The 14,892-nt window shown below is 45.5% G+C and overlaps 1 protein-coding gene across 2 annotated transcripts in view; it reads left to right on the top strand.

The window, feature by feature from the left end:
• The window catches only part of Ush (Zinc finger protein ush), a 238,936-nt gene extending 224,293 nt beyond the window's left edge, over nt 1-14,643 (top strand). For both annotated transcript variants that reach the window (XM_076778009.1, XM_076778008.1), the window contains exons 2-8: nt 9,316-9,572; nt 9,743-10,139; nt 10,377-11,093; nt 11,173-11,578; nt 11,719-11,977; nt 12,154-12,387; nt 12,759-14,643. In XM_076778009.1, coding sequence (XP_076634124.1) covers nt 9,316-9,572; nt 9,743-10,139; nt 10,377-11,093; nt 11,173-11,578; nt 11,719-11,977; nt 12,154-12,387; nt 12,759-13,187 — 2,699 coding nt within the window. In that variant the 3' untranslated portion in view covers nt 13,188-14,643. The remainder of the gene's footprint in view (nt 1-9,315; nt 9,573-9,742; nt 10,140-10,376; nt 11,094-11,172; nt 11,579-11,718; nt 11,978-12,153; nt 12,388-12,758) is intronic.
• The last annotated feature ends 249 nt before the right edge of the window (nt 14,644-14,892 follow it).

Here is a 14,892-nt window from a genome sequence, read left to right as displayed (position 1 = left end):
TATAAAACGAGTTGACGGATAGATGATCTTCGCGAAAGTCTATTTATTATTCTTCCTACGTAAAAATGTTTGGCACATCTTGATTCAGAGGTGTTTGAAACGTTTGCTCCAAAAGATGTTCTCGACGTTTGGATTTATCGAAGCTTCTCTTTCAGCCGTCTCTTGTGCAGTTTCCATTCATCGTCAGATAAGAACACTGACATTAGAAGTTTACTGTATTAACCCATCAACTATTCAGAACTTTAGAACGACGTCCTCGTGACAATGCAATTGAAGTTACTTTCTATCTTCGTTACATGACTTCTATATCGTTCTCGATCTCTCCGCGGAAGAGAACACTCTGCCTGGTGGTTGAAACGGTTCCGAAAACGGCTGTCTCGACACGAAACAATTAGGAAAACCGAAAAGATATAACTGTTACAGGTATATAGGTTCTAGCCTGCGTCGATTCCGTAAAGTTTTGAGAAACAATTGGTATCAAAAAGTGATATCGAGCACTTGAACTTTCGATCCGAATCGATACTTCTTATCGAGCACTCCGGCATCGAATCGGTTCCAGTTGTATACGAAAACCACCGAAACGCCTAAAACGAAAAAGGTGAACGATTCCAACCAGGTTGCGGTGTCACACGAAATTCCTGGCCATAGATCGGAGGCAATTCGAGTCGCCTGGATGCCGTCACACATGTATGACGGCCACGTATAGCCATGCGTGTTGATACGCAGATAGAGACGAAGGTGGACGTAGTAAGAGCTTTGCATGAATAATGTGCTCCGCGACGTGATCTGAACTTCTTGGAAGGGATGGACGAACGTGGACGGTCCGTACAAGATCCTCTGCTCCCCTTGCCCACACGCTTCCGCCCCCCGCGCCGCCACCCCCCCCCCCCCCTTCTCCCCCTTCTCCCTCGCGGAACGACGAAGAAAACGACGCGAAGAGCAGGCCCGGAATAAAGGCAGATCGGAGATATCGGATCGATCGGGTAGATTTGCGTTTTAATGAGGTGTGCTTGCGCGATGCCCGCTGAATCTTGAGGAGTTAAGTGTAACGGGACGAATTGAATTGATCGATTGCATCGGGTTTTAACCCTTTACGACGAGCACCGTATCGGGGGGACGCCAGAAATTTTCACCGTAAATCTCTGGACACGTTGATTCACCGTGTGGTGCACGAAATTCTTTGAACCGCCCTAAAAAAAGCAATATTTTATGTACCTGTCTGGTGAAAGCAACGATGGACGTCGAATTACAGAGGAAATGTTCGTCCACGACGTAGACCGCAGAGGGTTAACCCTTTGCGCTCCAAGAATTCGTTTCGATAGAACTAACTGGCTACTCGAATACAATTTTGTACTCACACTTACTTAAACACAAATTGTATTTAAGTGTAATTACGCATTTGATTCCGACATACGTAACATTTGTTAATACCGTTTGGCCCTGATGTCCAAAGGTCAGTTCAAAGCTCAAGAGCTATGGACTCTAAACTCTGAGTAATTTTCACCTCTCCTGATCTATCAGATCCCATCAATGTCAACCGGTTGTCAGCAGTCTCGGGGGCGTCATTTACTAAAAATGGTAAAAAAGTATCGCTAAAACGATAATCGAACCCAATTGGATTTAAACTGCAAGAGGATTTCGTTACATTACGTTTGTTGATACCGTTTTACGCCAATGTCCAAATGTCAATTCGAAACTCGAGATGGAAATTTTGACTACCGAAGACGATTTTAAAAATTTTTTCTATACGTGATTCGAAGATTATAGGCTATAAACTCTGGTGTAACCTCTACCGTCTAGAGTCGAGCGATGTTCGGGGTCCCGTGATCTATCGGATCCCCCATCAGTGTCGGTTGGCAGCGGTCGTCGGGGGCGTCGTAAAGCCGCGACGGGGGCCGTCATCCGAAACAGGGACGACTGTCAACGTCAAGAAAAGATTCTCCGTCTGGGTGCTCGAGGCAGGAACACCGGCCGAGAGCGAGATCGACGAGCACGAGGAGGCCCGGGCCGCGGCGTAGGAGCCGATGAGAAGGTTGCGACTTGAGCTCTCACTTAGCAGCCGCAGTGTCACGATCGGGACGGCTGCATTAGCATATCTCCGCGATGCAGCGTGTAGAGAGGCAGAGAGAAAAACGGGACGGTGACCGTAGGCGGGACGGAGACGCGACGAGGCCGGAGAAACAAAGAGTAAGGAGGGGACAGAAAGAGAAAAGCAAAGTGTTCATGGATGCATCGGTACGACTGGCATGCATCTCTGGCATGGGTCGTGGCCCCGTGAAAAGAGGGCGCACACTACCATAATACGACTGGGAAAGAAGAACAAGACGACGAGGAGGTGGAGAGGAGTCGAAGGAGGAGGAAAGGACTCACTCAGGGCTGCTCACACCAGCCCTGCCTGTTACCTGTACGTCGCGTGTTTGCCTACCCGCGTCACGATCAGGATCCTATTTGCATAGCGCCGATGAAGCTGCTACCGTTGCGCTCGTTTTCCTGCCACCGATGTACCTTCGCCTTCTGCTACGCGCTCAGCCTGGGATGATGGCCTGCAGTCGCGGTTAGGCGAACGGCCAGCAGACCTGGGGGCTGTTCGGACTTTGGAGAGACCGTGTTATGGATGAATCGTCGCGCCAATGAAACCACTCGTTTCGAACTCGCTGCTTACGCTGATGGGCTCGCGGGTGATGTAATAAGAAATTCGAGACGCGAAATGGAAATGAATGAAACTATTAAAGATGGGCTGTACCTCTCGAGGAACAAGAACGATGATTGCTTTGAAATCGTCGACCGTTTGTGGTTTGTTGGAATAAATGAAACAGTCTAAAGACGACAGCGTTTCTCGAAATAAAATGGTAGTTCTAGAAGAGGTCTAGTGGCGCCATCTTATCGAAACCATATCTCTTAACTTGTAAAAATATAAAAAGTACTCAAAACGAGATACGAATTTGTTATATTTAGGGGTCGAGACAAGCCTCTACGAAGCTCTGATTTCATTAATTTGTTTTGAAGGACCAATGACTCTATGTACCAGCGGAAAAACGATACCAAGTTCTTGCTCGACTATCGGGTACAAAAGCGAACTTGGTCGCTGAAGATGATTTTTGTGATCTGCTCTAGAGCCTAATTAACGAACGACGCGTACAATGGCCAGGAAGATTCGGTACTTGGGTAAACTAGATTTTGTAAGAACGAAGACCTAAGAATGCAGAATTCGCCACACAAAAGTCTGAGTCAAATTGTTGAGACCATTTGGATTCTCAATTATTTCCCTTACAACTACGATCTACGATCTACGACTACCTGTTACTTCTACTTCAAACTTCACCTTTTTAAAGCACAAATATCCGCGGACCTACGTTAGTCCGATATTCATTTTTATCGGTACGATTAGCGAAAAATACTGTTAAAAAGTTTAATCGTTGAAAGAATCAATAACGATAATAGGACGTGTGTTAAAAACGCGGTGTTTTGACAAGTAGTCGTGGAACACGTTACACGATAAATCATAGTGCGTTACGTGACCGAAAACGAGCCACGTGTCGTGATGTATGAAACGTTGGTTCCTAAATATAATGACCATGCACGCGGACTATTTTATTTTCACGTAATTTTTTCAGAGACGACCGGACGAACGCGAATACGAACGGCTGAAAAATATTCTAAGAAATAATAAATATATTAGTAAATTTACCCTCTACTCTTCTACTCGTTTGGCGGATCTTTCTTCTACCGACAAGTTTAATAAAACTATTAATCGTTAAGTGGAAGTGCGAACTACCACTTAAAGCATATCTCATTTCCATGTCATAATTAACTCTGTAAATGCGAAGGACGTGTGCCCTTGCAAGCTTACCGTGCTACAATGTTTTAAAACTGAGTGATAAACATTATCGGGCGGGCTTCCAGTTTAACGCTCGTCATGCATAATTTATTCGGTATTCGCGCGTTTTGCATAAATCATCCCAGCGATCCTCAACCGCTACTAAAACCTATTAAATAATTTCGATAAAATATGCACGATGTTTGTACGAAATTAAGACTAAATAGTGCCACGATACGCAGATGACAGCAACATGTTATTTAGAAAAACATACTTTGCTGTGTAGATAGAGAACCGGAATATATTATACAGTTACTACTCGTGTTCATACACTGTAATAGTGATTCACTACAAATGTAAGATGAGATGAGAAACAAGTACCGAAACAAATTTCGGGTTATGTAGTTTGGAACGGTCTGAAAACAAAATATTAGTCTTGCAGAATATTGTACGAGTTTTATCTGGCAATGAGCCTGTCAAAGGGATCTGTAAAGAAAAAGATAATTATTTACATTAGGGAGTCTCGATTCCGATTTTGATGATTTTGAAGTATATTATAGAAAATAAGATTCTGAACAACTTTTTCCTATGCACATAACCGCCGCATGGCCTTAGTTTCCGAGATATTCGTAAAATTAATTGAGGTGCCCTAAAGTAAATAATTACAAAAGGAATTTTACGAATATTTCCGAAGGGTGTTCGGCCATCCTTGGGAAAAATTTTAATGGGGGATTCTAGAGGCCAAAATAAGACGAAAATAAAGAATACCAATTTGTTGATGAAGGCTTTGTTAAACAGTTATTAACGTTTAAAGTTCCGACCGTACTGAATTTTTTTCTCGAAAATGCGCAAGATTTCGGGGGTATGTCTATTCACCAAAAATGATTGTAATTGACCCCCGCAACCGAAAATAATTTTTTTAGAACGATTTAAAATTTTTTTTTTCGCCGAAATATTTAGGCACCTACCTCCTGCCGATTTTTCTTAAAAAGTCGTTTTTTATTTTTAATAATTTTGTTTGACGCTCTACAGAAAAGTTGTCTAATACTTTTTTGTAGGTACCTATGAGCTCTACTTCAGAAAAAAGTTTCATTGAAATATATTCACTATTGCAGGAGTTATGGCTGTTTGAAAATTAGACCATTTTTATGGGATTTTTCTCATTTTGCGGGGTCAAGGGCCAACTTTTCGAACATTTTTGCGATTTGTACATATTCTCCACCAAATTACGCGTAGTTTGCTTTTTTAAACATGAAAATCGTCCAATCCGTTCAGAAGTTATGACGTTTTAAAGACTCGCATGAAAATTCGAGCAGGCATTTCTGGCCAGAAATGATATTTTCGGTAAGGAATTTTTTTCTCGGAACTGAGTAGGATTTCGGGGGTATGTCTGTAGACCAAAAATGCTTGCAATTGACCCCTGCAACTAAAAATAATTTTTCCAAGACGATTCGAAAGTCTTTTTTTTCACCCAAAACTTTCAGCACTTACTCGAATTTTTTTCACGAAAGTGGATAGGATTTCGGGGTTATGTATAATGACCAAAAATGATTGTAATTGACCCCCGCAACCGAAAATAATTTTTCCAGGACGATTTGAAATTTTTGAATTTAATTGTTAATAACTTTTTAACAAAGCCTCCATCGACAAATTGGTATTCTTGATTTTCGTCTTATTTTGGCCTCTAGAATCCTCTATTAAAATTTTTCCCAGGAGCGGCCGAACACCCTGTATGTATAGGAAAAAGTTGTTCAAAATCTTATTCTCTATAACATATTTTACAATCATCAAAATCGGAGTTGATAAATAATTTTCAGAAAAAGAATTAAGAAACGTTGCTTGTCGCGTTAGAGACATGACAATGAGCTACCATTCCAGTGGATACCTTGGTCACCGGATAAAAAAATCGTGGAAGACGAGTGATCGAGGACTAGAATCGCGTGCAATGCGTGGCATTGGCGATTCCAGAATTCGGTCTGAACAACCGTAACATGTACGACGACAAAGCGAGGGAAACCGTGAGTGGCAAAGAGCAGAGCTTCCGAACCCCGTTTCTCACGCGGCTGCGGCTGTTCGTTTCTCGCATAAAGCGGGGCCGGAGGTGTACACGGGCGCGGTATCGGTTCTGAGAAAGGCTTATCAGGCCGCGGATATGTTAATGGCGGCCGTGTTCCCCCCACTCATCCCCTTCCATCCTCCACCTCTTCTTTTCGAGATATATTACACCCTCAGCGCCCGGAGGTGGTTGGTGGCGGTTCTAGGTGGTTGTAGGCGAGCAAGGTGCAGCCCTCTCGATCGGGAACGTTTGCATGCACGCGCAATTAAGAATGGTCGAAGGCGGTAACGAGAATGAAAGGCAGAATGCCATATAGAAACGGGCTTGGAACGTGTTTAATAGTTCTATGCGGGGCGCACGTGGTCGAATAAGCCCTACGACAACGCGCGATGTCACGACGATTTCGATGACTCAGTTATGCTGTTTCATAAAAAACCGAGCAGGGTAGACGCGAATTTTGATCGTTACGGTCGCTAGGGATTTTAGAGATACGCTATGATGTCTGTGTTGTGCGATTCGTTCTGAATTTGATTACAACTCTCAGATTTGGTCTCATTTCAATTATACATGATTACACCAAAATGCAAGATTAAATTGATACGATTTGGTTTTTGTATGTAAGGTGGTAAGTAGCGGGATGATATGGGGCTACGGGTGTGGCAAGGTTCGGTGTACGCGGATCTAGCATGACTAAAACGTTCTAGGCACGACGCCTCATAATTGGATGAAGCTCGGAACTAACATAACAATTTTATTACTCTGAAATGTTCTATTTTCCGTCTGGTATCTAGTTAATAAGACTGCGACACGTTGGAAAAGGTTACCCCCTAATTACCATGCATTTCGTTTACGATTTCTGACTAGGCGCGGATGATTCCTGCAGCATAATATTTTAAGGCATCCTAGCAGACTCTGCCTTAGACGACCGGGATATTGGGAGTCGAGTAGCGTATATATGCAGTCGGAAAGTCGGTCGAGCGCTTGCGAGAGGAACGGTCCCTCTGGCAGCGAATACGAGAGATGATCGACCTCGCAATATTAACTCGCTTAAGAAAGAGGAAGCTTACGACATCGGGAAGCTACTTTGCTATTGCGTGCCTAAACTGCTCGTAACCAACGCTCGCGCAAGTCCTACGGAATATGTTTTAAAATATTCAACTTGTTACTTTTGACCCCGATCCGGCCTGCGCCGCAACCGAAACCGCACGAACTTTCCCCAAACGATCTAATAAATTCGGATAACCGTAACAGACTCGCCCCCGTAACGAACCGCCGCTACCACCCGGATAACCGTGACCGTAATACCCGTGTACCCGGGTGCAATCAAGAGCTCCCAGTCTAAATCCGCGGCGGACGCAACCCGCGGTCCCAGGTAGCTTGTACGCGCGTGCAATTAAGAATGCTGTCGTGGCACGGTACCTAGGGAACAACAAGCAGACGAAGAAATAGACGGCGAACGAGATAGCTTAGAAAAGAGAGAGAGTCGGAGACGTAAAAATAGAAACGAGGGAGACGGGAGAGGAACGTGGTGCTGGGTCCGAGGCCTGCTGCCGATCCATCGATGACCGCTTATTTACAGAGAGGCAGAAGGAACACGACTGTCCTGTAGATGCGAGCTCAGGATAGCCTAGAAGTGCGCTGCTACCCTCTACCCAATCTCCTTCGGCATCTTGCCTCCTCCTCTTCGTCTGTGCTCGGTCCTTCTCGATCGCGTGGACTCCGTCCGCCTCGCCGAGCCTCGCCCAAGGAGGCAATTAAAGCATCCGGGTAATTCGACGGACGATACGCGTGTCGTCTCGATTTCGAGGACAACCCACCTAGACGATACTCCGGCCCAACCGATATCCTCGAGATCTACGAGAAAGGGATACGGTTATCCTGAGAAGGTGTCAGCCGTTACGTCTCTCGACAATTGGCAACGTTTCCCCGCTAGCAGATCCGATTCGGATAATATAGGGTAATTCCCGGGAGAGATGCCTGCAATTTATAGAAATTGCTACTGATTTCTTGCTACCTTGTTATATTAACCCTTTGACTACGGTCGATTTTTATGCCTTGAGCAGCACGCGTGTTGAACGCTCATACGCATTTAATGCACACAGTCGACTGACTGAGCCTATAGGCGCTTTTCGTAGTCAAAAGGGTTAAAGAAACCAGGCACAGAGGCCAAGAGAGTAAATACTAGCATCACCTATTCCTCTCTATTGATACTCGAGATATTCCTGTTTCTTCATCGCACGACACTACAGACCCCACCTTTTTATGTACTTTGTCTCGACCAATTGAAAATTCTTTCCGACTACCAACTTGCCAGCATTGAACAGTACAAGACACTATGCTCGATCGCATATCCTCCTTTACTACGGCGAAAAACGAGGATCCAAATGAAATATTTTGTAATAAAATATTTAATAAAATAAGGGCTTGCACGTTAACTACCAGACTAAAATTTGTCTTCTAACCTCGGTAAAATTCACGAATTCTATTTAAATTAATTTCCTTTAACGTTTCAGCTTGAGAAGTATCTGTTTTAGCGAAAAGTCCTATATTTGACGTGGAAGTAAAAGTATTAAATATGAACACGGTATCGCACCCAAAACCCGTTTCGAAACCGATCGTGATTCTTCGCGCTTCGACTTTCTCGTGGCCGAAAATAGATGGGCGAAGATAAGCAAGGTCAAAGGGAGATCCGTCTATCTCCGCGCTGGCAATCTGCTGTCGGAATCTCCACGGAACGACGAAACAGAAATTCCCGAAGTGTTCCTAAAGCGTTCCGGGAAAGACGGTTCCGTTTCATAGGATGCTGAGTGCCCAATAACCCAAACAACCCTGCCAGCTTATCCGAGATTCCGACGCGAGAGCAGCCCCTTCGGCGTCGAGCCGACACGCCGCGACGCGACTCGTCGAATGGTGGGGGTTCCCGGAGGCGCGCGAAGGGTGCAGCGGGCGAAGTGGGCTGGTAGGGGGATAGATAGATGAATAGAGAGAGATAGGTCGAGGAGTGAAGGGCAGGGGGAAGGGAACAGAGGGTACGCAAAGGCTGGCGTGGCGAGCGACCATTAGGGAGCCGAACGGCCATAGAGACGCATCGTTGAACGTGCGTGCTGGCTTTTTTCTTGTATTTTCTTCCGTTGGCCACGACTTCCGGCTCCGCCGCGATCGGCCATTCCTTCCACGTGGATCCGCTTTGTGGCTATGGTCGTTTCTCGGGAGACAGTGGATCGTCGTTGGGCCGCTGTAAAGAAATGTAGGAACAGTATTATCGTTGAGCGCGCAACAGCAAATATTTTTATACATTTACACCTTTGCGGGTTGGAGAGATTATTAAGATCGTAAAGTAGAAGTGTTGTAAAATTAGAGGATAAAGGAATCGTTGATCTGGATGTAGATCAACGAGGTAGATGAGTAAGAAATTAACCGTGTTTTTGTTTACTCGTTTTAGGGGAGGATGAGGAATGGAGCGATTCGGAGAAAACACCATCGGTGAGCAGTGGCGTGGAGGGCGGTGGATCGGCGGTTTCCAGCCCGATCGCGCCGGTCGTCGAGGAGGAATCGAGCCTGCCACCACCGCCGAGACTGAATCCCCCTTCCTCGTCGGTCGCGATCGTCAATTCGGCCGCCGAGGACATCAGATTGAGGCTCAGCGTGCTCTCTGAGGATGCTCGAAAACGGCTAGCTAGTCTTACCGAAGATATTGAGGTAAGACTATAATGACAACCCGTTTCCTCTTTTTTTAAACTCGGAACGTCAAGATCAGCAACACGTGGGTTTTAATATAATTAGAATCGAGAGATATTTTGCATTTCGTGTAAACATAACGTGGTAATATCGTTCGAATACAATCGTTATTTAATTCTCGCGCTTTCCAGGTTGCTAGAAGCTTAAGAGACCGACATGCTACCTCGAAGCCCAACCAGACGCGAGAGTCGAGTCCCAAAGACATGGACGAGGAAGGTGGTATCGTCGTGGTTAAGGAGGAGGATTGTCAACCGAGATCGTCGTCTTCCTCGTCCTCCTCGATCCGAAGAAGGGAGTCCGTCTGCAGGAGAGATTCCGAGGACTCCTCGAGGCGATCCAACGCGGACGACCCACCTTTGGAGAAAAAGTTGAAACTCGACGACGAAGCGGCACCAAGACTGAGACTCAATGCTAGTCTGGCGACGGACCCTGCTCTTCGACCCGCGGCCGTAGCCGCGCTCACCGTCAAACCGGAGAACACCTCGCCGCCCAATCCTGTGCCACCTTTACCGGCTGGCCTCCAAAATGGTAACGCCAAATAAGTTCTGGTCTATGCTAACCACTTAACACTTTATCGACCGGTAGCCTATTAATCGATTGTCATGAAAATAAAAATAAAAAAGTATGCAAAAAATGATCGATGCAAATGGCGACATTCGGGATAATCTAAAGTGTTAAGTGGTTAACCTTCGGATGGCGTACCATCTTAGCGACCACACGTCTCTTGGGGACACATCTCTTACTTTCTTTGAACAAACGTTTCAGCAATCGCGTCTGGTCGGTTGTTCGTGTTGCCAACCGACGGTAAGGAAACGATCACCGTGGAGCCAGCAAGGCCAGCGCCGTTAATCTGTCCGCCGTGCGGCATCCGCTTCAGTTCGGCGAGCACCCTGGAGGCGCATCGCACCTTTTACTGCGCCCATCGTCCACGGCTGGAGGAGGACACCGCGAACGACGAGGACGAGGAGAAGACGAACAAGTTCGAAGTGAGGAAGGCGTACGCCTGTCCCCACTGCTCGTACAGTGCAGACAAGAAGGTCTCCTTGAACAGACACATGAGGATGCACGCAGCGTCGCCAGCACCGTCCACGATACCGGCGGCGCCAGCTCCAACCACCACGCCAGGAAGCGGCACCGCGACGGCTTCCAACGGCTCGTTGAACGAGGAGGCGGAACGGTACTGCAGAAATTGCGACATCAGATTCAGCTCCCTCAAGACTTATCGGGCGCACAAGACTCACTACTGTAGCACCAGGCACGTCGTCAAGGACACGCCGCCAACGACGAGCGCGGCTTCCTCGTCAGTGAAGGCGTCGCCACCCACGAGCGCCAGTCCTGGTGATTCACCGCCGCCGCAACCGTGCCTGGCGCTGCCCACCAATCCCATTCTGATCGTGCCGTACTCCCTGTTCCGCGGCGCCAGCGTTTTGGCTGCACCGACTCTGCCCGCGCCGGACACCGCGTGCTTCCTTCTTCCAAACGGTTTGTTGTAATAGACACTTAGCTCTACGTACTTGTGATAATGTGGACCAGCAGCATGATAAGTGACATTTCCTAACAGGTCATCTCCAGCCAATGACTAGGGGCCTCGCCGCAACAGCGCAAAACGCCGTGGTCGAACCTTCCCCGGTCCTTCGAGCAGCGAACAAGCCAACAACGCCGGCGTCGGTCGCTGCGTCGTCCACCTCGCCGCCAGGCTCGGCGCCGCTCGATCTGAGCGTCCGAAAATCGCCAGCGCATCAGGACGAAAAGGAGAACAGGGTGTCGCCGTCACCCTCTTCTCTGCCTCCGCCACCCGGTAGTCCGAGGTCCAGAGGAAGCGGTAGCCCCAGAGCAAGGTCGATCGGATCTACACCGTCGGCAGCTGGAACCGTTGCGCCACCTCCACCGACGGAGCTCGCCCTTAGACTAGCCGAGCTCCCACCTCCGCCTGTTCCTGGTGTCCTCGTCAAACAGGGCGTCTCGAGGTATGTTGACTCCGAAACTTTTTTAGCAAACACTATAAAGTATAAACGTAGATAAGCGTAGAAAATGTAGTTCTACTGTATCGTACTTTAAAAACCTCACCTTTAGTGGATACTAAACATAAAATCGTTGAATTTGTCAGATGCAAAGAATGCAACATCGTGTTCTGCCGACACGAGAACTTCGTCGCGCACAAGAAGCACTATTGTCAAGCGAGGGAAACTACGGTCAGCAACAGTCCACCGCCACCCGGTACACCCTCGCCTCCTTTAGTCCAGCTCATCTGCGCCGCGTGCGGCATCAAGTTCGCTTCCATGGACAATCTGGTGGCTCATCAAGCGTTTTACTGTCCCAAAAGGCCAGAGCCTCAGGAACATCACTCGAGATGCACCAAATGCAAAGTAAGTTTATCTATTGAAACAAACAAAAATATCCCATTGATTACAATATAATATAAATAATATAAAAATGACTGATCTAACCGCGCGGTATAACTTATTTGATTTAATCGCGTTTAACGATGAAAAGCGAAATTTCGAGCTAGAATCTTTCGTATTTTATACTTGTATTTTTATAGGCTATAATCGAACCCGGAGGCACGCATACGTGTACCAGCGGACCGACAGGTGGTTGGAGGTGTCCCGTATGCGGCGCGGTTAGTCCAACAGCGGGAGCTGCTCAGCGTCACATGGACGCGCATCAGGGTGTCAAAGCTTTCAGGTGCACGATCTGTCGTTACAAGGGAAACACGTTGCGTGGTATGAGGACGCATATCAAGATGCACTTTGAAAAACGCGGAACCGACCTGCAGGTAAGGAAAGAAGTAGCGCGTTATCCTTTTGCTAACTTTATACAAGTAACCCACCTAACATACATAGAAAATGTTTAAATGTTAAACGGTGGATTTGAAAGAACGCGTTCTCCAACTATAAGTGGACCTTTGCTCTGTTGGATATCAATCGATAAAGTGTTTCTTCAATTTATTCAGATTTTCTAAAGCGCAGAGTACAGTAATGATTCTTATTGCCTTAAACTACAGTATATTTTAACAAAAGGAAATAGAAGTGTTCAATTCACGAATCACATCTGGGATTCATTTTAAGAATCATTACTGAACAATAATGAAGACCAAAATATTCCACGTTTCTTAAATAATCGTATCGTCGTTCTTTTATATTTCAGGAAGAAAATTATATAACGTGCGTACTCGACGACGAAACGGTCCTACCGACCCCGGAACCCCCGCCAGCCACCACTCCCGAAGAAGTCCCAGCGGAGGTGCAGGTGAACGGTAAGACCGAGATTCGAAAGAGTCCGCAACCACCACCGCCTCCGCCACCGCCGACGGTGACGAGCAAGGTGAAGCAGGAACGCGAGGACACGCCTCCACCGGAAGAGAGTCTGGACCCCAACAAGAGCGGTCCGCGTTACTGTCGGTCCTGCGACATCAGCTTCAATTATCTGAGCACATTCATAGCTCATAAAAAATTTTACTGTTCGAGCCACGCCGGTGAGGCGAGCAATAATAACAACAACAACAACAACAATAACAACTCGAGCAGTCACGCGACAACGCCTCCGAGTGGCAGGACCGAGGCGTCCGTACTTTAAAGACTCTCAGGATGCTCGCATCCCGTCCGCGGTGATCGTTCTTAGATGTTGCTAGCAGGACAACCCAACGGGACTGTTAATTGTTGCCAGTTTATATAAATATATATATATATATACATACATATATATGTATATACATGTATATCTATTATATATATATATATATATATACATAATAGAACTACCGACTATACGATTTAGACGACTACCGTTGTGTGATTTCTGTTGATCCAGGGAATTGTTTGTACTTACAAATTGATTCAACCGACGCGTTGTACATATGCGTGCGTAGACACGGAGTTACGGAGGGATAAAAGAGCGACGTTTTTAATAGCAGCGATATTTTAGGTGATCGTGGTAGTGGCGTTTGGTAGTTCGCTTTGGATTGACTGGGTGCAAAGATAAAAAAATAAAAAAAATGAGCGTAAAAATTATATGAAGTAATACCAAAGTGAGGCTGCCGAATGAGACACGTCCTGTATATGAAGGATCGTGGTTGCGGTTGGGTTTAAGCAAGAATGCGGGCAAAAGTTACGGCTGGGCCTCGAAAGCCACGATCTACCGATACAAAGGTGTGCAATCTCATGACTCTTCAATAATCTCGTAGCTGTAACTAATTAATCGACATACCTAAGGAATTACGGATAATAAAGATGAGTGTAAAATGTTGTACAGTAGACGAGTAGAGTATTAACGGAACGATAGTAATTATCCTGAATGATACCAATCTCAAGCTTGTGAAAACGCTAAGTTGCAATATGACATTTAATATATTATATATAAATATATAAATATGAATAAAAAATGATTTCATGCCCATAAATCGCGCTCATACTCTTCGAGGAGTAAGTACGTTGATAAATGTATCCATAGACTGCCATAAGAATTGGGAATCATTTCCTGTTGTTTGCCAATCGTCTCAAATGTATCGCGGGAGAAAAGGAACGAAAATTCCGTATGTCTCTCCACGAATTCAGGATTCGGTGTAATTGGATTCTTACCAACGCATTTGCTTCGTACATACAATCAAAAAGCATCGCGTGTACTTACTTATAAACAAGTAACGATTCGTTGCGAGCGCGTAAATGTAAAAATTAGAATTAAGGCCAGTGTTACACGTATACGCAGCGTACTATTCATATCATATAACGAGTTCGTTAATGGCATCAATTTTCCCACGTGCGAATTTCGACAATGAGAAAAGAAAGGATGTTAATCTGCGCATTGTCGCAGAACGCGACAGCGTATCCAAAAATCTCAGTTAATGTAAAATTGTTTTCGTATTTCGACGAGTAGAATAGCCAGATAAACGCGAAATATTCGCAAATACTTTTATAAAAGTAATTGTTACGTTATTTACGGGCCTGTACTCTTGCTGATCGCTGTCTAAAGGAAAGCAGGATTCACGATATTCCATTAAAAATAAATACAAAAGATTTGATAATGCATCACGGAGTAGCTATTCTTTATTACTGAAAACTTGTAAATCTCTATCTGGTACTTCCAACAATTTGTTATACATTATAAATCTGGTATATTATTATATGCCATATCGTCGAAAACGGTTCTTTTTCTAAATACCTATACACCTTCCTTTGTCACTTCGACGACTACGTTTACTTTTATTGTTTTTATTTTGATAGATGAATTTTACACACAAGATATATCTATATAAATATGTAATAAATATATAGACATAAATAAA

The sequence above is a fragment of the Colletes latitarsis genome, chromosome 11 (genome assembly GCF_051014445.1).
Source record: "Colletes latitarsis isolate SP2378_abdomen chromosome 11, iyColLati1, whole genome shotgun sequence".
Classification (NCBI taxonomy): Eukaryota; Metazoa; Arthropoda; class Insecta; order Hymenoptera; family Colletidae; genus Colletes; species Colletes latitarsis.
This window is presented reverse-complemented; position numbering and strand designations above follow the sequence as displayed.